The sequence below is a fragment of the Mus caroli genome, chromosome 2 (genome assembly GCF_900094665.2).
Source record: "Mus caroli chromosome 2, CAROLI_EIJ_v1.1, whole genome shotgun sequence".
In the NCBI taxonomy this organism is placed as follows: domain Eukaryota; kingdom Metazoa; phylum Chordata; class Mammalia; order Rodentia; family Muridae; genus Mus; species Mus caroli.
The window spans coordinates 10,235,041-10,259,145 of record NC_034571.1 but is presented as its reverse complement, the minus strand read 5'-3'; the positions used below and the strand labels follow the sequence as shown (position 1 = coordinate 10,259,145).

General features: G+C 39.3%; 1 protein-coding gene across 1 annotated transcript in view; it reads left to right on the top strand.

Moving 5' to 3' along the window:
- The first annotated feature begins 15,026 nt into the window (after positions 1-15,026).
- The window catches only part of Trdmt1 (tRNA aspartic acid methyltransferase 1), a 35,918-nt gene continuing 26,839 nt past the window's right edge, over positions 15,027-24,105 (top strand). Inside the window, exon 1 of the mRNA XM_021156162.2 lies at positions 15,027-15,104. Within this exon, the coding sequence (XP_021011821.1) occupies positions 15,041-15,104 (64 nt within the window). The 5' untranslated portion in view covers positions 15,027-15,040. The remainder of the gene's footprint in view (positions 15,105-24,105) is intronic.

Genomic DNA, 24,105 nt, shown 5'->3' with positions numbered 1-24,105 from the left:
TGGAAGGGAAGAGTTTTAGCATTTCAGTCCTTCTGGACAAAACATTGTGCAACCTACGAATAATGCAAGAGCTGCAGGAAGTGATAGGAAGCTCGAAATCCAAGGGCAATCTGGAGTGTTCAAGGCCAAGGCAATCTGGAGTGTTCAAGGCCAAGCCAAAGCGCTACTGATAATTAAGTCCTCAAAATTTTCGTAGCCAGTTTTCAACTTTTCTCATTCATCTTTTTGATTTTTCATTTCATATTTTTTTCTAAGGAATGCTTATCAATATTTGCTTCATTTAAAAACTAGAGCATGCTTAGAGTATTGAGCATGGGGAGGGGACAGAGCACACAGCAGCAGCATCTACAGCAGTATCAAGGTATAAATAAAAGGAAAAGCACACAATTGTATATTAAAACTCATACATTAAAATGCCCTTGAAATTCTAAAGCAATAATGGCACGATTCCTAACTGAAGGGGTTGCTCTGCGAGAACCAGGAACCGTCCCTGCTGATGCATTTTAAGGACTTACATGGCCCAAGCTCCCTGCTGGGGGCTCAGAGCACCGAGAGTCTGGGTCTCCTACTTCTCCAAGGCTTGCATAATGATGTGGCTGCCCTGAGATCCAAGTGAATTTCTTCATGAAGTCAGAGGCCCTGGGGAAACAACGTTGACTTTTACTCCCCCAAAATCCATGGAAATATGAACTTTACTGTTTTGTTCTCCTTCGCAAGCGGCAGTGTGAGTCTTCGTTGCTGGGTTACCAGCTCAAACAGAAGCCCTACACTGTAGCCAGGGAAGTGCAGTTAGCAATTTAGTAAAGGAAATGACTGTGGGTTTGAAACCAACATACTGTCCCGTTCATCCAGTGAAGCATCTCTGTTACTCAGACAACTTTATCACTACGGAAGTACTTGTGACTCATCCTCACACAGAGTGACTTACATACAGTGACTGTGACATTCTGCTTCTGTCTTCTACCCTTTGGATTCAGGCAGAAAAAAGCCTACATTTGGATGGCATGGTATTCATTGGCTGACCCATGCATTATAATGCAATGGGCTTATCGTGAGCTCCCGCCGTGCTGTGTGTGATTGTGTTAATGGTGTTGCTAGCAGCCTATTTCCTAACAAGAAATAAAATGAGATAAATGCTTCTCATCAATTATTTTTTTTACTGAATGTTATATGCTATTTAAAATTATGATATGAACACAGAATTGTTTTATAGAATACCATAAAATGCCTCATTTTCCTCCATAGAAAGAAAAATGGAATTAAGAAACTCTCCTGGGTCATGTTGAGAGGTGATGCTTATATAAAGAAACTAAGGCAAGAACCTCGCCAGTCTCTTCAAGATTTACCTACTTGATTTCACAGATGTTGCTTATTGACAATTGATACTTTTCTGTGGAAAAAAAGAAGTTATAGGAAAGGTATTGCTTAAAAGAATGGGTGGATGGGGGAGTACCCACATAGAGGCGGGGGTGGGGGGGATAGGATGGGGAGTACCCTCATAGAGGCAGGGGGAGGGATAGGATGGGGGAGTACCCTCATAGAGGCGGGGGGGGGGGGGGGGGGGGGGGGGGTTGTGGAGGGAAAACAGGGAAGGGGAACAACATTTGAAATGTAAATAAAATAACGAATAAAAAAGAATGGATCTCCAATAATGTATCTGTATAATTGCAAGGGAGAAAAGATCTTACCATTGACAGCCCGGAGAAGCCAAAACCAAGGAAATGAGCTGGCTTCTGAGCTCCCGCCAAGAATCCTCCAGCTTGGGCTCTGGTTTTGCTAGAAACATCGTGGTACCAACCTCTAGTGTGACTTGGACTGCTGAAACCTAGTAGAGCTGATTTGAGGACCCAAGCATAAGGTCCTGAGAACTTAACAGTGTTCTCAGCATCATTGTGCTTTCCCTGTAACTCTTTTCTGCTTCTAATTTGGTGACTGGAAAGTTTTGAAAGAGGCTATGAGTCACGATAAATATTTCTCTTTTTTCTTCCAGATAGAAGAGTCCAGTGAGAAGCCAAGTCATATGGTTGATACGTGCCTGAGTCTTGCCATCTGAAGCACTTTCTGGAGGGAGCTACGAAAGCACGCTTGGGGGTGGGGGATGCTAGTAGAGTGGTTCTCAGAAAAATGGTACCCCGAGGAGATGCTAGTAGAGTGGTTCTCAGAAAAATGGTACCCCGAGGAGATGCTAGTAGAGTGGTTCTCAGAAAAATGGTACCCCGAGGTTCTCAAGAGTGGTATCCTGTCAGTCAGCAAACCTGGGTGGGGCAGTAATCTGTGTTTTAAGAAGAATAAGAGTGATTTCCAGAACTTTGATTGTAGTGAATCAGTCGTGCTTGTGGGCATGTAGCATATGAATCATGCAGTGGTTGGAGGTTGAGGGGAATTGGTCAGTCTTTGCTTATTAAGAAAGGAGGAAATTATTTTTTAAGAAGCAGACTTTAACTGAGTGTCATAGTGCTTCTCTGTAATCTCGGCACTTGAGAGATAAAGACAAGAGATTCAGGAATTCAAAGACAGTCTTCATGACATAGTGAATTAAAGGTCAGCTTGGACTATATTAGACAGCACCTTCCCTCTGGTGTGCCTGCATATGTGTGACTCTGTGTGTGTGTGTGTGTGTGTGTGTGTGTGTGTGCGTGCGTGCACACACACATACATGTGAGGATCAGGATGTCTGTCAGGTATCTTCCTCAATGATGTTCCACCTTAGGTTTTGTAGGACAGATTCTTCATTGACTGAAACCTACTGACTCAGCTAGACAGGCTGATCAGTAAGCACCAAGCATCTCCCCGTCTAAGGCTTTTCACCTCCAGCATTGGGACTATAGGTGAACACAGCCATACCCAATTTTAGATATCTAAAGTCAGGTCTTCAGGCTTGAAGGGCAAACACTGTCAGTGACATTCCCTCAGCTCCAAAGCCCTATCTCAAAAATGTAACATGTATTTTAGAAAGCATTAATACTTGACTTAAAAATAGAAATCATGTAATAAAATTCTGGACTTTAATTTGTAGACTAATTGCTTTCCCCAATCTCCAAGAAGGGCAATCAAGATGAGTGGTTGTTATAACATACACTATGACATGCTTCTAAAATTCTAGAGTAATTGTTCTATTAAGAGAATACATTCCTTTCCATATTAAGACAGAAATTTAACCCAGCTTTATAAATTCATATGCTATTCTTATATTCCACTAACTTAGCCAACTGCATCTGTCTCCTGAGACCCCAACATCTACATCTGAAGACCATATGCACTGCCATTCTGCATGACTTCTCCCATTGGAATGTGACAAGGGATTCAGTGTGTGTGAGACACTGTGGAGTGTTGTGAATAACAAGAAATGAAAGCCATAAAGATCAAGAATGATTCATATAGACACTGTTGCTGAGGGAGTAGTTAGAATTTGACAGAAAAAAAATACCTGCTTATTCTAATTTCCCTGTCATCTATATGACTTTTGGGTTTTATTTGGTCATGTGTTATGTAAAATTTTAACATAATTCTATGAACTTCTAATTTTCATTTCTCTCTCAAAATAACACTAGTGAAAGATATGCACAGAATTATTGTAAAAATAAAATTAGCTAAGTTGAGAAGGCAGTTTTTTAATTTTATTTATTCATACATCCCACCGCGGTTTTCCCTTCCTCCTCTTCTCCCTGTCCCTCCCCCCACCACCCCTCTCCCTCTCCAGAGTTTTTAAAATGCAGACATTACCATTTTTAGGCATCATCCCTGGGATCTTTGTTATTTGATGTGTGGGTTGAAGGAGGTTCATGAATGTTGACATAATGACATCACCCAGGAGTTGAGAGTAGATCAGCAGATTTCATGATTACAGAGATTATCTGTGTTTATTTGTATACTAATTCAGCTTTGATGGAATGTTTCAATTTTCTCATGAAATGGTGGAGATCCACATTTGTTTCATTAAATACAGAGAGTCTGAATTTTGTATTGTTTCAAGTGGGAAATATGCCATCTATTCTTACAGGGAGAACTCAGGGGCTTAAGATGGATTTCAAACCAAATCAGAAGACACAGTAGTGGAGTTCAAAGGGAAATACAGATACAAATATTCCTGACACATTAAAAGAAAAGAACAAGTCTCTATTAGGCTATATAATTAAGAATGTAAGATTCTCAGAAAACTAAAAGCTATCGTAAACCAATATGGAAGAGAGAAGTAGATATTTATTAAAAGTTTGTTTCATTTCATTACTTCTTTTGCACATTTTGTTAAGCAAGAAGGAGACATGAACTGTGAAGTAGATATGACTGTGCTCATCTTCCTGAGGGTCTCTTGTGCTGGGTCAGCAAAGAAGTAGCCAGCCAAGAAACAGGACATATATCTACTTGACTCAGAGAGTGAAATATTTTGTGCTTCATGAAGCATAGCAAACCTAAGTGAAAGAATGATAGAATGGGGATGGTTTATAATATAATAAAAGAGCAAATGAAAATAAAATGTGATGATTTAATAAGAAGTACATTTTATTTCAGCAAAGAAATTACAAATATCGTAAGTAATTGACAAAATAAAAGAATTTCACATGGCTAGTAAAAGAATAACCATCCTTGATAGCAATACAACACAAAATACGACTTTTCACCCTTTAGCCTGAAAGGAAAGCATTTGCTTACTGTGAGGGATGCAGAAGACAACAGGCCCCAGCATTGCCGGTAGGATTCGGGGATCTTCCCTTTCTAGAAATCAGGTTTGATCAAAAGTTTAGGAAATAATTATGTAACTTTTAAACAGTCACCCCAAGTTTAGAGTCTCTAATGAAACTATCAGAAAGCTTTAAACGTTAATAGGTAGGAATGTTCATTTATATTGACTTTTGCACTGAGGCATTTTCTAAATATTTAAAACAAAGAAAATATGAAAATATATTTTGTTGTTTATAAGCCATAGAAAGAAGATGAAAAACATGCCCAGAGTGTGTGAAATTGGTATGTGAGGGGACAGACGGGACATAGTACAGGTTTAGCAGATGTCCTTTGATTTATACACTTGTGTTGTTTTATCTCACGACAGGTAGGAAAGATGCCATTTAAAAAAAGTCAGCGTGTCTAATGAAGTGCAGAGCTGATAATGATAAAATGTGAAGAGACTGAGATGTGTGTGTGTGTGTGTGTGTGTGTGTGTGTGTAATTATGCCCACGACTCTGTTTGGGGTAAAAGATAATTAGTAAGAACTAAGAAGCAACATCCAGATGTCAGTCACGGCCTTCTCACATCTACTTTTGTTTTTGTATATGTATCTTTGTATTCTAAACTATGCACATTGGCATGAGTGCTTTATCACTACATAAGGGGAGAAAGACTGGGCAGAAGGGAGGCTGTCATTCAGACAGGAGTTTCCCATACTCTGGGCATTTCCAGTGCTTGTTTATCACCCCCTTTCCTTTAGGAGAGTTTTTAAAAGCATGAATCAGATTAACGGGATATTACCTGTTTGCATTTTTGAAACCCTCAACTTTGCAAGGACATATAGGCATTGTTCTATGTTTCATTCTTCCCCCACCCTGTTCTAGCATTCAGTTCTTGAATGAAAGGGGGTGAAGAGAGCTGTGCCCTGCAGATTCCTGGCATTCCTTCCTAACCAGAATCATTTTTAACTCCTAGTGTGAAATTCTTCCTCAAAATACAGCTACCTCCTCCTCTCTTGTTACTGGATGACTTTCATATTTTTTTCAAAACTAGTGCTATTTTATCACCGTCCTTCTTTAAAAATCTGACCATGTGATTTGCAAATAAATCTTTTCACCTGGTGACCATCAACTGTTATGACCCTGAGCCAACACTCTTCTTCTTCTCTTATTCCTTTCTTATTTCTTTCTTCTCTTATTCCTTTTTGTTCTCTTGAGGTTCTCTTGATCAAACCTATGGCCTTGCATAGACTACACAAGTACTGTATCACACACACAAGTACTGTATCACACACACAAGTACTGTATCACACACACAAGTACTGTATCACACANACACAAGTACTGTATCACACACACAAGTACTGTATCACACACACAAGTACTGTATCACACACACAAGTACTGTATCACACAACCACACCAAATATCATTCTTTTATATTTTTATGTGTATTTACTGTTGTTACTACTATTACTGTTATTACTCCTTTTTAATTTTTAAAATTTAATTATTTGTTACTTATTCATTTTACATCCCACATACTGCCCACATCCCATCATTCCCTTTCACAACTCTTTCTCCTTTCCCCCTCCCTTTCTCCTTTGAGTGGGTAGGGATTCCCCCTTGGTCTTCCCCTACCCTGGCACATCAAGTCTCTGTAAGACTAGGCACATCCTCTCCCACTGAGACCAGACAAGGATGCCTAGCTAGAAGAACATATACCATGTACAGGCAACAGCTTTTGGGATAGCATACCCCACCCCACCCCTGCCTCTAATTGTTCTGGACTCACATGAAGACCAAGCTTCATATCCACATATGTGCAGGGAGACCTAGGTCCACCCCATGTATGCTCTTTAGTAGGTGATCCAGTCTCTGAGAGCCCTGAAGAGTCCAGGATAGTTGACTCTGTTGGTCTTCCTGTGGAGTTCCTATCCCCTGTGGGGCCTGCAAATCTCCTTCCTATTTCCTCCATAAGAGTCCTGAAGCTCCATTCACTATTTGCCTGTGGGTGTCTGCATCGGTCTGAGTAGGTTGCTTGATGGAGCCTTTCAGAGGACAGCCATGCTAGACTCCTGCCTGCATGTATTATGGAGTATCATTAATAGTGTCAACTATTGGTGCTTGCCCATGGGATAAGTCTGGAGTTATTATTCGTTTTTGAGGCAGAGTCTCATAGCCTAGGTTGCCTTTGACCTTGCTAGACTGCCTATGCCTCATGGCCTGAGCTGGCAGATTGCTGGGATGGCAGGCTTCACACTAACATGCAGCCTTTTTTTCTTTTTAAAACCCACATGTTTATAAAAGTTATAAAGATCGACAGTTGTTTATAAACATTTTAAACATCTCCACCCTTCTTGAAATAGATTAGTCAGTATTGCCTGACTTAATATCATCTTAGTAGAACATTCTTTTGCCATCCATAAAAATGTAGCCGCTTTTAGCCACTTGGTATTTTTGACTGACCAAACACAGTACAAGTCTTTGGGGAATTTAGGTATTTTAGCTTAGTACTGATTACCTTAGATGGAAGGGAGACACTCAGAGTCCATCTACAGGAAAAATTCTATTCTGTACAATAAGAGTTGATGGTCTCTCTGTAGCAACAGTGAAAGACAGTTTTGCGGAAGAGGTATGTTTGTTTTAGACTCATATAAATTACTTGGAAAGATGAACACATTATTCTTAACAAATTAAAACACATGCAGCTTTTCTTATATAGAATAGACATGTACTGAAGCTGGGTCTAAAGAAGCACTATTGCATTTCAATTGTTTTGATATAACTGTTGGGGTATATGCAAATGGTGGCAAATAAGCAAATAACACTGGTGTATATCCAAACTAATACCTAAAAAACAAGAGTAAAATAGACAATTCTTGTATAGGCTCTTTCTTCGAGTTATAGTTTATTGATTTTGATGATTTAACCATCAAAACTGACTATGAAGAATAGAAGGCTTTTATGGAGTCTGTGTGCACACATGTTTCTTTTTCTGTACATCCCTTGGTCTGCTTGTATGTTAGTTACCTCTAGTGAATTCTAAATTCTCAAGTGAATTTACTATAGCAAAGAGGTAACAGCTCTTGGTGCCATTAAACACACTTTCCTCTAGTTCCAACATTTGCCATATTTTTCCACTTGGAAGAATAAAGGCTGGAGTAGGAAACAATAAGGAATGATGTCTTGTTAAGTGGCTCACAGAATGACCTCTTAAGTAATTTACAGGTTGACCTCTTGGTGATACACTCTTTGGAGCAGTGTGTGTGTGTGTGTGTGTGTGTGTGTGCATGTGTATGCATGTGCTCACAAGTACATGCTGGGAACTGAACTCAGGACCTTGTATATACCAGACAAGCTCTTACTCTATCACTGAACTGTGCTCTCAGAACATAATATACCCATTTGGGGAATCTGGTATAGTATTACTATTATTAACTCTTCCTGGTTGTCATCTTATTGCCACATATGTGAGTACCCACATACATACATTCACATATATCCACATTCACACACAAATATGTAAATAAGTATAAATTTTAAAAATGGCTATAGAAAAAGAATCATGAGCTGGACTTCCAGGTTCTGTACAAAGCTGCAGCATCAGGCAAAGATTCACAAGATTTCTAAGTCTCCACAAATCAGCATTTTAAAATCCAGGCTCCATGAAGTCATTTGGAGGTAGCCACAGGATGGATGGGGCAGAAGAGATGAGCAGGTGGTTTTGTTAGTCTGCTAGTATTTGTGCTTCAATAGCAGGGTAGAGGTGTGTGTGTGTGTGTGTGTGTACATTGTTTCTCTGTGTGTGTCTATGTACATATGTGTGCATGTGTATCTGTGTGTGTGCTTGTGTATGCACTTGTGTGCATGTGTCTATGTGCATTTGTGAATCTGTGTGCACGTGTGTCCAAGGACATGTGTATCTGTGTAGCACACATGTATGCTTCTGTGTGGGCAACTCTGTGTGTATATGTGTATGTATGTGTGAGTGTGTGTCTCCTTGTGTACATGTGCTCTGTTTCACCGTATCTCTCTACACCGATTCTAAATAAAAGGTATTTGGGAAAAAATGCTCTATCTCCAAAGAGTAGTATGAAAATCACTGGGCAAATAATTGTTAAGGTTCCTTCTAGCTCAAACTGTCTATAAGACCATGAAAGATATTTTAAAGACAGAATCCTATTATCTTTAACTAAAACACAATCTTGAAGTTCTTTCCCAAAACTTTTTTGTTTGTTTGTTTTTTTGGCTTTTGTTTGTTTGTTTGTTTGTTTGTTTGTTTTTCAAGACAGGGTTTCTCTGTTATAGCCCTGGCTGTCCTGGAACTCACTCTGTAGACCAGGCTGGCCTTGAACTCAGAAATCTGCCTGTCTCTGCCTCCGGAGTGCTGGGATTAAAGGCGTGCGCCACCACGCCCGGCTCCAAAACATTTTTAAACTAGGAATCTCAGAAATGCCAAAAGAAGAAAATCATGTCATTACCTATAACTAACATAATTAAGCCAGCTCATAGCTTCTACATTTTTAGAGAAACTGTAAGTTTCCTTTGGATTTTGCCTTTTAAAATGTATCACTTTTCTTTTGGTAGTAAGCTGAAGATAATAATGTGTACAGCTGTATGTTGTAGAATACACTTTTCAACAGGAAATTACTTCTCTTTAAAGTTGCCGGGAAGTTCATTTTCCATCTGGTCTTTTTCTCTTGATAGCTTATCCTGTTCCAGATAGAACACATTTCCTCCCCTGTTTCTTTTCCTAGGTGACAATCTATCACCAAGGTGCCTGGACACTGGAAAGGAGGGGGAATGTTTGTCTAAAATTTTTGCTTGTGAATTTCTTTTCCTCCATAAAAGGAATTTTTTGAGAACTCTATTTTAATTCAATATTTAGCTTCTTTTCTGTTGCTGTGTGAAAACGCTGCCTTAGAGTATCTTAGGGGAAGAGAGGATATAATATATTTACAGTTTCAGTTCACAGTCAATCATCCAGGAAAATCAGCAGAGGCTGGAAGTATTAACCATGTGCGGACTCTGCTTGCTGGCTTGCTCTCAGACTCATGCTTAGCTGACTTTTAAATATAAATTAGAGCTGCCTGCCTAGGGCATGGAGCTGTCCACAGTGGGCTAGACCCTCCTACATCAACAAATAATCAAAACAGTCCTGCCATAGAAAGACCTCAGTCAAGTCTTATCTAGGCAATTCCTCAATTGAGACTCCTTTTCAAGTGATTCTAGACTATGTCCAGTTGACAGCTAAGTGTTCAGCTGACAGTGTTCAACTATTGGTTTGAATATTAAATATGATTTAGTTTCACAATTTCAGACCAAAGCTGACTTAGATCCGTTGCTTTGATTCTGAGGTGAGATGCAACATCGTGGAAGTAAGGGCTATGAGGAAGCTGTTTGTTTTATGGTGTCGAGGAACCAGAGGAAAGATGGGAAGAGGAAAGATAGGAAAGACAGGAATGAGATGTGCACATCAAATGGAGAAACCCAGTGACCTATTTTCTCCCACTTAGTCCTCACAACCCAACAGTCCATTCACCTATGATCAGTCTATTGACAAAGTTAGCACCCTCATGTTCACATCACTTCTCAATAATATCAACACACAGTCTTCTACGCATGACATTAGGGGCATTTTACTTCTAAACTATAAATTTTAGACTAAATATTTTTAATCTTCACTTAATCTTTAGAGCTATGCTTTCTATTATTGCTACCTCTTAAAAATAATAAGTCTCTGAGGTTAAATGACTTTCCTCAGACCAGGCTGGCATAAAATTCAGGTTTGTAACTCCATCTATATTCTGGCACTTGAGATTGCATTTTGATCCATGACACAATTCATTGTAGAACCATTTCTTCAAAGTCAGTGCAGAGACATACTCTAAAAGTAACTCTGAACATTTCTTCTGAATATAATTTCTTCTCCTGAGGACATTTATTGTTAATTTATTCTAAATGATTACTGTTTCATTTCCTTGGCAATTTGTAAGAACCATTCTTTTTCCGTGTAAGCCAACATTCTGCTTGCTCATTTCAGAAGCTGGCATAAGCTAGGTATTGTCTCTTCAGATTTGAGCCTATGTAGGAATCCACATCACATTTCACTTGTGAATAAAGACTCACTTGGATAAAAGAAACTCAGAGATGCCTGCCAAGCATAGTTTAAGCATTTGGCAGACTTTGCTGAGTTTTGGAAGTTATTAGTGACAGGCAAGAGAGAAAGAAGGACACGTAATTAGATTCCAAGACATGCAATGAAACCCCTCAATGATCAAGAGTGTGCTATTATTATTTTATGTATTCCTTGGTATTATATTGTGTCAACTATTTCTGATATATTTTACATATGTACCTTTATTTTCATGGTATTCATGTACATGGATTTAGAAATTTATTTTCCCCTTTGAGAGAAAATTCACTATAAATTACAAGTTTTGGTATTTGTTTCTATTTTCCATTTTGTCTCTCTATCTACTAATCTGACAGTCTGAGTCAGTGGTTTCCCACTGTGCCACCACTGTCCAAGCCTCCCTGTGGTTCTCAAAGAACACAGTCAGTACCATCAACTGGATTCTAGAAGGCCTTAACATCTACAAGTGTTACTCATTGTAAATTATCATTGTAAAGTTTCCACTCTTCACTGAAATGTACGAAAGTGCATGGGTGTCCATGCATCAGTGTGTGAGCATGGATGTCATAGTATGCAAATAAAGGGGACCGCTCAAGGGGTCCTGTTCTCTCCTTCTATCATGTGGGGCCTGGGCACTAAACTCAGATCATCAAGCTTAGTGGCAGAAGTAATCATGGGGTAACCATGAGCCATGTCTCTAGCCCTAGTTTCCATCTTTGAAGTAACCATCATGTGTGGTTAACTTTAGACAGGAAATATTACATTAAAGAAAAGACATGTATGTTTTCTGTGAGCTGAAAACTGGGCCACAGAAAATGGAAAGAGTGTAGTTCTAGAAACAAGAAGATCTCCATTTCAACCCGAGTAATGGAAATGAGCTGAATTTTTATCCTAGGAGTCCATTAAGAAGGTTCCACAGGATTTCTAGGCAAGGCAAAGAACACAGCAAACAATATAAGCAGAGAAGAGAAGGGATGTATGGGGAATGGCAAGCGGTATTATAGCAGAGATCAAGGAGAAAAGAAAATATAATGAAGAAAGAAGAGGATATTGAGGCCACAGTGTGAAGACACTTAAACGTTACTGCCATCAGAATGTCACCAACCTGTGTGAGGTCTGGTCCTTCCCCCCCACCCCCAGGAAGCTATTATCTTAACTCTGCCATTTGTGTATGTATTGACTTCCCTATGGAATAAGATCTTTAGTCATAATTACTTCAATTTATAGCTGAACAAATTCTAGATCAGCAATTCTCAGCCTGTGGATCAGGACTCCTTTGGGGGATTGTATAGCAGATATTTACGTCACAATTCATAACAATAGTAAAATCACAGTGATGAAGTAGCAAGAAAATAATTTTATGGTTGGGGGTAACTACAACATGAGATATTGTATTACAGAGTCCCAGCATTAGGAAGGTAGAGGACCACTGTTCTAGATTTATTTAATATATTGATTGTTGAGTATATATACAAATATCTGAGACTGTGTAGTTTCCTATTTATAGTTTTACATTTTACTATGGATATTTATTGATAGTATTAATATTGCATAATTAGTGCTAGAAAAACCTTTCATTAAATATATTAGTGTGTATGTAGTTTCTATAAGCTGTGTTGGTTCTATTTTCTTAAGACATTTAAAAAGCTATCTGTCAGATTTTGCTGAAGGGACCCTGTTATAGCTGTCTTGTATGAGGCTATGCCAGTGCCTGGCAAATACAGAAGTGGATGATAACAGTCATCTATAAGATGGAACACAGGGTCCCCAATGGAGAAGCTAGAGAAAGCACCCAAGGAGCTGAAGGGGTCTGCAACCCTATAGGTGGAACAATAATATGAACTAACTAGTGCCCCCAGAGCTCATATCTCTAGCTGCATATGTAGCAGAAGATGGCCTAGTCNGCCATCACTGGGAAGAGAGGCCCCTTGGTATTGCAAACTTTATATGCCCCAGTACAGGGAAATGCCAGGGCCAAGAAGCAGGAGTGGGTGGGTAGGGGAGCAGGGTGGAGGGAGGGTATAGGGAACTTTCGGGATAGCATTTGAAATGTATATAAAGAAAATATCTAATAAAAAATATATAAAAACTTTCTGTCTAGACATTTCAGTTCGAATGTGGGGCTAAATCAGAGACTACTCTATCAAATACTAACCCAAGAATGGTTTGTTGGGACTGCGAAGCACTCAGTAACCATTTCTTCCCTCTTCCTCTTCATGACGAGGAAAACAGGTTATCTCAAAGTCACACAACCAGTTACTAAAGGCTAAATTCTAGTTTTGAACCGTCCTTCTACCGTACAACATCCTTTCTTACCAAAATAAGTGACTAACGAGTGCAGAAAACATAAAGGACCATGTATATTGGCCTTTAAAAAAATTGGGCCTTAAGTCCAATTGATATTGGTTGACTATTTTCACATTGTACTAACATAACTTCCAGACAGAACAGCAGTGTATATCAAAGGGTCTGTGACTAGGCTGGTGTTTACATTTCTCCTTTGGTAGCTAGCATGCAGAGTAACTTCCTAGACCAAAGAGGTTAGCATGCTGAGGCTTTATGTAGGAACCAACTTAACTTCTTCATGTTCAATGAGTTGTGCAGGTATTGTCTTCAGCAACGGGGACTTGCTGTTGGTTTGTGGAGAGCAACTTACAGTTTTAGCAACAGCTTGGGTTGTTTGAGAGTTTGAGAGTCAGCGACTTGCTCAGCCATCATCAGAGAAAGCTTTCACCTGTAGCAGATGGGAATAAAAGCAGCAACACAGAGCCAGGCATTCTGTAGAGAGCACTGGAATGCTCAGTCATAAATGGTATGTCTCCATCAAATCCCTTCCCTAAGGGCTCAGGGAACCCCATGGAGGAGGAGATGGGAAGAGTGTAAGAGCCAGAGGGAATGGAGGACACCAAGAATCGAAGGCCCTTTAAATCAATGTGATCAACACATATTGAACTCAAAAAGACTGAGTGCATACACAGGCCTGCACCATGTGGGGCCTAGAGCTGCAAGGAGAACTGGGCATATCCTATCCCTAACTCAGAACAATATCTGGTTGATAACCTCCTGAAAATGAAGATTTGTTTTACTCCAAGGGAGTCTCACTGGGAAAACAAACTACTCCTAAGAGTAGGCCGTGGGCCCAGCAGTTGATGGCCAACAGAAAATGAACTCAATAGCATCATTGGAGAGTCTTTGTCTTAGAATGTTGTGCCAGGACTCCTCCTCCTTTAATTTTTAACTTATGTTTTATTTTATGTTATTTATATATTTTCTTCTCTCTTTTTACCCTACTGTTCTTTGCATTTATTATTATGGTTTCCAGTTAAGAGATTTTATGGGTGTGCAAATGGGTTTTCTGTTTCTTGGGCCTTTTCTTGTTTCTCCCCCCCCCCTTCTGTTTGCTTTGCTCAATACCAATGTGTTAGTTTTTGTTTTGTCTTGTTTTATTTCATTGTTATAGAAGCCCATTTGTTTTCTAATGAGAGACAGAAACTGGGTGGATCTTGATGGGGTGGGGAGGAGCTAGGGGTACTTAAGTAGAGGAGGAGGAATTGCAATCAGGATATATTATGTGAAGAAGAAAATCTATTTTCAATAAAAAGAAACAGCATATGTCAGGGTAAATAGGATGAGTCCTATTTTCATTTATAGCAGGCATCCTCCCTATTATGAATGGGCCCAGAGGACTCAGCTTTAAGTACTTGTAATTCTGGAGCTTTCTTTAGGGAAGGGCCTGGTAGGACTTAACTTCTTACTCTAGCACAGGCACACCAGAGAGCATATGGATATGTGCCCAGATTCCTCAAAGAATTGCTTGATCAGGCCAGACTTTAAAAGAACAAAAAGAACCTGCAGTTAAAAACAAACAAACAAACAAACAAACAAAAAGACTGTGTTCTACTCAGTAATTTACTTCAAAGCCAACGGTGGTTTCAGCTCTCTACTCAAGGCCTCAGCAAACACAAAACAAGGAAGAAAAAGCACAAATCAGGATAAGAAGAGGCAGCCTCTCACTTGGGAGGCCTTATTAATAGTTTGTCTGTCCTTTGTCCCCTTCCTAGCCCTGCTAGCCCCCAGGCTACAAACTGTGATCTTAATCTGCAGCTAGAGGAACAGGGTGTTGGGGGAACTGAAAAGCCGCGGAACCAGAAGCGAAGGGAACGGAGCGGACATGGGGGAGTAGGAGAAGCAGAGGACCGGTAGGCCTAGTTTCCAGGCCGCGGTCGCGGTTGCGATAGGATGGAACCTTTGCGTGTCCTGGAGCTGTACAGTGGCATTGGTGGCATGCACCACGCGCTGCGAGGTGAGCGGACAGACAGCTTCTCTTGGATTCACTTGGGGCCGCAGGCTCCCGCTCTCGCGCCGCGGAGGGGCGGGGCGGTGGGGCGGGACCTGGTGCGGCCGACCTCGGTTGCCCTGGAAACCACTTTAGTGAGCCTCCCTGGTCCGCCCCTCCAGGCTGAGACTCCCCTACTCTGGCCCCAATCGTTGTAGCCTAAGCAGGCCGGCGCCCCATGGTACTGTTTGTGAGGCTGCATTCGTGTGCAGCCAAATAAACCTAAGTTGCTTCAGACAAAGTTAAGGCAAGGGGCGAGCCCTTTGCCCAAAGCCAAGATCCAAATTCTAGACTGGCTGTCACTGGGCTTGGAGGAAGTCACGAAAGCGGGCGGGGATGGGTTGGAGCAGGGGGATAACTACAGTTCAAGATAGATGTACAAGTATAGTGTGAAGGGGGAGGGTAAGGGAGAAGAAGCATGGTTACATTTGTGGAAAGGAGCGCGCCTTCTGCAGGCCTACACAGATGCCAGAGAGCTGAGATCAAAGTTTGTTAGGGTGCGACTTTAGCTTTATATTTTTGACACTGTTGCTTGGTTTTTAAAACCTGTGAGACAGAACTTTCGGAGAAGGGACCTCGAGAATTAAAAACAGTAATGTGCTTGACACACTGTAGCAACTTAGAAATTAGTTTGCTGTCACTTAGGTTTGGAAGCTTCTTAATTTCTCTGGTCTCTACCCATTTTGTGATAACTCAGAAATATTTACTTGAACTCCATTGACCAGTACTGTATTCTAGGCACTTGGGATATGAAGTGACTGTGGGTGTGCGGGCGCGCGCGCGTGGGTGTGTGTGTGTGTGTGTGTCTGTGCACATGTGCAAGCAAGTCTGTCCTGAAGTTGCTAAGACTAAGACAAATGCAAAAGGAAACTTCTTTGCTTCCCTTTTTATTAACTAGAGTAACAAGAAGCTAGGTGGGGCAAGCTTGTACATTACTAGGCTAGAAATATTGCATGTTTTACTACTTTTCTGGTCTTTACATTTATTTATCATATTAAAATTAAGCAAATTAGAGAAACTTGTACTATCTGCCTTATTAATTTTCTAAGGTTGAATAATGTTAGCTTCTTCTCCCCCCTTATCTTGAAGCCTTTTAATCAACAGTATTTTAAAAGCCACTTGGTGCTTATTATAAGTCATGAATAACAACTGCTTACTCTATGAATTTGCAGATTTCTTCTGATTTTCGACCCAAACACAGTGTGCTGCAAATAAGTCCTAAAGTGTAAATCTTGATTTTTTTTTTTCTTGAAACGTGCTTATGAGTTTTAGATTAATTCGTCCTACAATGAACGTTAGAATCATAGCACTGTCTCGGCTGGACTATGAGCTCTGTTTTCTGTCTACCCAGAGCCCTCTGGTCTAGCCTCATAGAGCTCAGTGGGATTTTTGTATTCCTTCACTCTTGTAAGTCCCTAAGTTCTAGCCTTTACTTTTGCTGCTGTTGCCTCTCAGAGATTGCAAATTCAAACTTTTCTACAATAGCTTTTTTTTTTTTTTACCTGCCTTATGTTAGTTAATATATGACCTGTTAAGAGATACTTTCCCTGTTATCCAAACTAACTTTCCGGTTACCCAAAGCTCCCTACATCTTCGGTTTGAGGTTTGTTTATAGAAGAGGTCTTAATCATATTAATTAATAGCAATTAATATTTAATTATTAATCTTTTTTAGTGTTTGTATGTTAGACGAACTTTGGTTTTAAATTTATCTGTAAGGAAGTAGTACATCCTGGTGTATTTCTTGTATTTATGCAGCTAATAAAGATTAATAACAGTGACAGCTGGCTTTAACTTTTATTAAGGGCATCTACATGTCAGGACCTGTTCTGAGTCTGTAATAAGCTAGCTTAGTGGTAGAGCCAGGATCCTACCTAGGTCTGTCTAGCAGATCTCTTAACCACACTTCATTACTACCATTGGTTCCATTCACTAACTTAGATGAAGAGCAGTAGTAAGAATATTGGCTGCTAATTTGTCCACTTCTAGATAATATTTGCAATGGAATATTTTATTGTTGTAAATGTGTGTATACACATATATACACACTATAAAATGTGTCATTTTGTGTTTCAGTGTACAGTTCATCAACAGCAAGTGTGCTTATGAAGTCATACAATTGTAAACACTATTAGTTTTCAAACATTTTCATCATCACAGACAGAAGCATTGCACCCACTTAAATATATTTTAGCACCTCTCTTCCTGAAGATATTAAAACCTCTATTCTACTTTGGTCTTATCTCTTCTAGGTACCTCATAAGAAGAATAATCTAACTGTTCTTTGATGTCTAGCTTAACAATTTACACAATGTTTACAAAGTTCATCTGTGCTGTAGAATGTTGTCAATGCCTCATTCATTTTTATGGCTGAATAATATATTACTGTATATATAACAGTGTTGTCTATTTATTCATTGTTACTAGATAAAGATTTTCAACCTACTTGCTATTGTGAATAATCTCTCTCTGAATATTGGCGTATAAGTATCTGTTTGGATTCTTGCTTTGTAGTCTCTTGAGTATATGCTTAAGAATGGGCAAACTCAGAGAGTGCAGAGATGGCTCAGCTGTAAGGAGCACTGGCTGCTCTTCCAGAGGTCCTGAGTTCAATTCGCAGCAACCACATTGGTGGCTCTCAACCATCTGTAATGGAATCTGATGCCCTCTTCTGGCGTGTCTGAAAATAGTGTACTCATATATATAAAGTAAGAAAATAAATCATAAAAAATGGTCAAACTCCAAACATTTTCTGTTTCATTATCTTCTATAAAATGAGGGCACAATAATATATCAAAAGGGAGTGGTAAGAGTATGCATTAATTTAAAAAATATTTATAGGTCTGGGAGTGGGCCAGAGCACTTGTTCTTTAAGTCGGAGGGCGTGGACCTGAGTTAAACCCAAGCACCCATGTAAGACTCTAGGCATAGTTACATGTACTGCAGCCATAGCATTGTAGGGGTAGATTCTGAGAGCTCACTGCTCAGATGGAAATGGTGTCTGCCTCTTTAGGGGACCTTGTTTCAAAGCATTAACACAGAGAGCAATGGAGGAGAGCACCCAGCATCCTGTTGTGGTGTCTGTGTGCATGGACACATGCATGCACTGATTGTTATAAATTGTAAAGCTATAGAAAGTTATTGTATATTGTTTAAAATAACCTTTGGAAGAAATTGATAAATGTTTGAAGCTGCCTGGCCTTCAAGTGCTGTCAGTTTCTTTGAGAGATAAAAGCATGCCTTTATTTTGAAGTCAGATGAATGATGATTGACTCATAATGCTTGTGTGACAATTTGAAAGTTATTTAGCATTTCTAAGTGTACATGCCTTATCTGTGAGATGGACATGCATTGTAAGAGTTAAGAAAAAGATGTAGGAAGTATAATTATGTTAAGTAATATCCTCTTTTTTTCCCTAGTTAACTGGTTTCACTTTAATCTTTCTCAACGATTAGGTAATAATTATGCTAACTTTATAACATTGTATAGTATAGTGTTTGAAATTCTACATTAATATCAATTAAAGGTATATGCTTCCAAAAAGAATGCACTGTTAAGCAAACTGGACTCAGAATGACACATTTAAACAGGATTTTCATGTTAGTTTGGGAGATCTTTATGAATGATACCATGTATTATATATGTCATATGTGTATATGTATATATACACATTATATAATTATATATATTATATTATCATATATGTATATATATTATATAACACACACTATATATGTATCTATATGTGTGTATGTGTTTGTCTGTGTGTAAGCACTGGACAAGACCATAAAAGACTGTTAGATTCTCTGGAGCTGGAGTTACAGGTGGTTGAGCCACCCAACATAGGTGCTAGGAACTGAACTGGGGTTTTTCTGGAAGAGCAATAAGTGTCTTAAGCACTGAGCCATCTCTCCATCCCCTATGATTAAATTTTTGTGACAGTTTTTGATAATTAACTAGAGATAGAATACTGTTAATTGTCCTCTCTTATAGTTTTCACTGACTTTTACCTGAATATGTCAGGCATTGTGAAATTATTAATTATTGAGAAACACCAGCAAAGAACATTGTAAATATTTTATAGTGGTGGGACATTTACCAACTAGTTCTGTTTCCACAAAGTAAATTTACAAGTGACACATACAGAATCGGCTGTATCATGTGTTTGTATTACTTATTCATTATTTAAATAGTTCATTTCCTTTGAATTCTGCATGTAAGCATTGCATTTTGGGGCATGTGCTAATTGCTTTTCTTTCTGTAAAGAACTTTAACTCTTATTTTGTTTTTGTTTTCATTGAGTCATATGTGTGCTCACAGCCTAACAGTTGTGGTTTATGGAGTATCCTTGGTTATTGACCTTTGATATTTTCCTCTTATTTCTCAGTCTCATAACAAAAAGAATATTGAATCCTTTTATTCACATACAAGAAAAGTTATCTGAAGCTTGACTTGTACTGATTGTAAAAGCAGTAACTCTCTGGGGTCCTCGTGAGGCAGGCCTCTTATCCCAGAACTTAGAATCTGAGTTGGGAGGATCCGAACTGCAAGGCAGTGTGGGCTTCATGGTGGTGCCCTGTCTCCAAAACCAATTAGACCCAATAAAACAAACAGACAGACAGACAGACAAACCAAGAAGCAGGTCATCCTTATTATCTTTAAGAAATTGAATAATGCAAAGAAGCAAAGTTTGCATCTCCTCCAAATTTCATTATGAAGATAGCTTTGACAACATGCTGTCTTCCCTGGTGTCTGTGTAAACCACACGCAGACACTTGCAACAGTTGGCCATGACTCAACAAGATATTTTGTAATTAGCTTGGTCAGAGAACAGTATGGTTTTTACTTTGTACTAATAGATGTGGATTGTCTTTTAAATATATCTGTTCCCATACATGCATGTAGTTTACATATGTATCTACCCACTTGTCCACATTTTTCTTTAGTGCACATTTCCAGATAACTAGGCCTAATAACCAGAAAATTTGTAGACCATAGAACTGAAAATATTACATGTTTCATAAAAAATCCTGGGGACTCCATTTACAAACAGCCGTCTCTCTGTTTACTGTATTTAGGATCCGCATATAGGAGTAGTTAATGGAGTCGCTGTAAGAAGTGTTCCTGCGTGCAGAGTTGAGGAATCCTTCCTTCTTACCTCAGGACACCTGCGGAATGTTGATTAAGATATATTTTTTGTTTGCAGCACTTGATGCCTCAGGGTCCTGCATTGCTATTGTCTGCTTCTGAAGCTGACATTTGAAATGCATTTCTTCATAGAAGCAAAGATGTGTTAGTGTGCAGTCACCTGACTGACTAGTACAAGTGTTTTCTGCAAATGACAAAACTCATCACAAACTGGTTGGCATTAAAGTTGTAAATATAAACTCATTTAAAAGCTACCTGTAAATTTTGGGGTAGAACTTAAAATACTGATTCATCATGTCACCAGGAATTAGTGTTTGTTTTTTTGTTTTTTTTGTTTTTTGTTTTTTGTTTTGTTTTTGGTAGGTCTCAGTTTTACTCCTTGTGGATTGGGAGAATGCACAGCCATCCTGGATTTTTATGTGAAAGCTAGGGATTTGGACTCAGGACCTCCTGGCTTCAGAGCACGCACTGTTACCAAGTAAACCACTCGTGAGCCCTCCCACCCCACCATGTAGATAACAATACAGTTAGAAAAAGTGAATAGAGAACAGTAAAGGAGTCTTCCTCTTGCAGTAGTTTCTGCTTCTAACAGAAAACTAACACTGAGGTCTGGGTCGAAGATGACAGATCATGAAAGATGTCTGAAGATTCGCCCTCTTTTCCTAAACACTCATTAAGTACTGGGACAGGAAGTATCTTGAGAAGTTTTTTTGTTTGGACTACCTTCCTGCAAGTTAGACAGACAAGCAATACATACTGGGGAGGGAGGGACAGGATTGCCTCGCCCATCCCTGTTCCCTCTTATCACCCCGTGGGCTGATAGCAAGGCCAGGAAAATCCTTCATTTCTTGGTCTGTTCTGAGATCACATTTTAGTCAGTTTCCTTACTTTTTGAATGGAGGTTAAAGCCTTCTACTTACTGTTCTGAGGCTTCCTGCCTTTGCTACTCTAAAACTTTAAAAAAATACTGCTGAAATTTCTCATTGGTCTAATTTCCTAGCTTTAATGTTGATAAAAGTTAAACCACCATCACCATTTTGTCTGTAACTTACAGTATTTCAGATAAATGCTAAGTAGTGAGTGGAAATTTTAATAATTACTGAGTATCTGTTGTTAGATATTTTATTGACTTCATTTATTTTTCATAGGAGCCCTTTATGGGAACTATTTTACATATCCATTTCATTAATGAGGAAATTGAAGTCAGAAGGATGAGTACATTTCCCAATGCTGTGTAGCTTGTGAGGATTTCAACATGAGTTTCTCTTCCACTGTTTCCCCACTGTACAGTGCTGACTGGGACTGGGACTTGTATTGATGAGCCGGGTGACTATAAGCTCAGCACGGATGCCACCAGCCACATGCAGCTATTTAGATTTAAATTAAGATGAAGTTAGAAATTCAGTTCCTCAGTTGTGCTGGCCACAGGCTAAGTGCTTAATACCCATCCATACATGTGTATCATGTCAGACCATGCAAATATGGAATGTCCCTGCTGTTGGCCATCATAGAGTCCCATCCATGGAGGACCTGCTTTAGCTTAGTTATTAATTTCAGCACCTCTATTGAGAAACACATTTCTTAGGGCAGTGCTTGCCCTGGGAAATCAACACTCCTTAACCCTCCAGGTAATGTCTAAGGACCAAGGGTAATGTCTGCCTCACTCTGTGGCCCTGGCAAAAGTGACTCTCAAATTGCCTTTCTCTGCTGATCTGAGGAAAGCTTGAGTGTAGACTGAGGAGCAGACAGGAAGCCCTGTGTGGAGGGGGTGCTGGAGGGGCGCTGTAGCAGACAGGAGGCTGCTTGAAGGGTAGCTGTATGGAAAGGTGCTGTAGTGGCCGCTTCCTGGCCACTCTTCCTAGAAAAACAGTTCTTGTGCCTCAATTTCCTTTCTGAAGTCCCCCTCAAAATTCATCTGTTCTTTTTTGAACTGTATTTCCTGATGTGACAACTTTACCTTTTATGCTTTTCATGAGTTCCTTTTCATTCAGTAACTTGTCATATCTCTCTCTTATGTCACTTCTCTGCATCTGCTATGTCTTTATATATTTTGTTGAAAACAATGTTTCAGTTCTACGATGAAGTGTCAAGGGAATAATTAGATCTCAGTTCACAGATCTCAGCATACTCGTGAATAGCCTACTGTACTAAGTGGGGTGTTGGGAGCAGTACTCTGGCAAGTGTCTTGACCCAAAGTAAACATGGTTGACTATTAGTTAAACTTGCAAGACTTTCAGAGGACACTAAATGGATCATTGAGAGGTGGAAGGCAAGTTTTCATTTTATGTGTCAAAATCATTTCTTAGCAATATCTAGATGTAAACAACTTTTAAGAAAAGCCAGGAAGCATACTTGCTAATAGGAATAGGAACATTTAAAAGTGTTTTTATACACATATGTGTGTGAATGTATGTATGTATGTATGTATGTATGTATATATTTGGGAGATGCATGTGCCACATCCTTCATGTTCGTTCCAGTGGCGGGTCAATTCTTCCCACTGTGCGGTCCCTGAGGTCAAGTGCATATTGTTAGGCTCAGTTAGCAGAGATGCCTTTACCTGTCTCAGTGGTCCCAGTTGTCAAATATTTTACATTAAAAATCTTTACAGGTCACTTATATTTAGTGTTTTTACTCCCAGTTAGGCTGTTACTCTGAATGAAAGAATAGACCTTTGATATACTCACTGATCTACTGTTTCACAACTAGAGGTCACTGTTAACATACTTACCTGGTAAAATGTCTCAGGTGTGAGTATGAGGTCATTCAAATATTTACCCAGCCTTTATATGGGCCAGCTCAGAAAGTAGATGATAAAGAAGTGGGTAGGTTGGGGAGCAGGGCAGGGGGAGGGTATAGGGGACTTTTGGAAAGGAAACTAGGAAAGGGGATAGCATTTGAAATGTAAATGAAGAAAATATCTAATTAAAAAAAAGAAAGACAAAAGTTTTTAAGAGCTGTTTATTTCACCATGAACTGCTTGAATGAATTCGCCATTTTACTTAAAAAACTATTGGTATTTCTCCTACTTAGTAACTATGCAAAAAATGTTTATTTATTAGGCTGGGTAGAGAGTGAAATTGTAACTTCTACTGCCAGCTGAGTTCTTCCTGTAGTGTCTTCATAAGCAGTGGGCAGAAAAAGAAGGAAATGATTGCTGCTCAAAGGTAAACTTGCTTGTAGACGTTAGTCCTCAGAAATGGTAGCATGGAGTCCTCATTTCCATGTAGACCCAGCCAGACAGCCTTTGCAACTGTGTGCATTGTGTTTCTCTGAACTCACTGTCTCCTCTTAAAAACAACAGAAGTGTTTCCTGGTAATAAATATGAGGTCCAGAATAGGGACTGAAATAATTGCAGATAAAATCCAGACCCAGCATTGGATCAGAGGCCAAAAAGCACACCCCTCTTATTACTTCCAAAATCCTGCTAGGTTCCTTTCCCAGTTCTTGCTGCTTCAAGAATTACTCTTGTGTCTCAGGTGAAAGAGGTCACATGGGCAAAATTCTAGAGCATTCTGTCTACCTTGACATGTTCAGCTTCACGTTTTAAAAACTTGTCTCTGCCATTCAAAGCTTTTCCCACTGTTATCTATGAGTTTGATTTTCTCTTAGTAGCATACCTATACCTAAACATTGTTTGAAAATCAAGTTGAAGTTAGTAATGTTTTGGTACTGGGTGAACATCCTCATCCAAATAGCAAACTGTGAAATGTTCCAAAATCAAAGACTTTTAATCAGCTTAACACTGAATTTCACCTCTCTCTCTCTCTCTCTCTCTCTCTCTCTCTATATATATATATATATATATATATATATATAT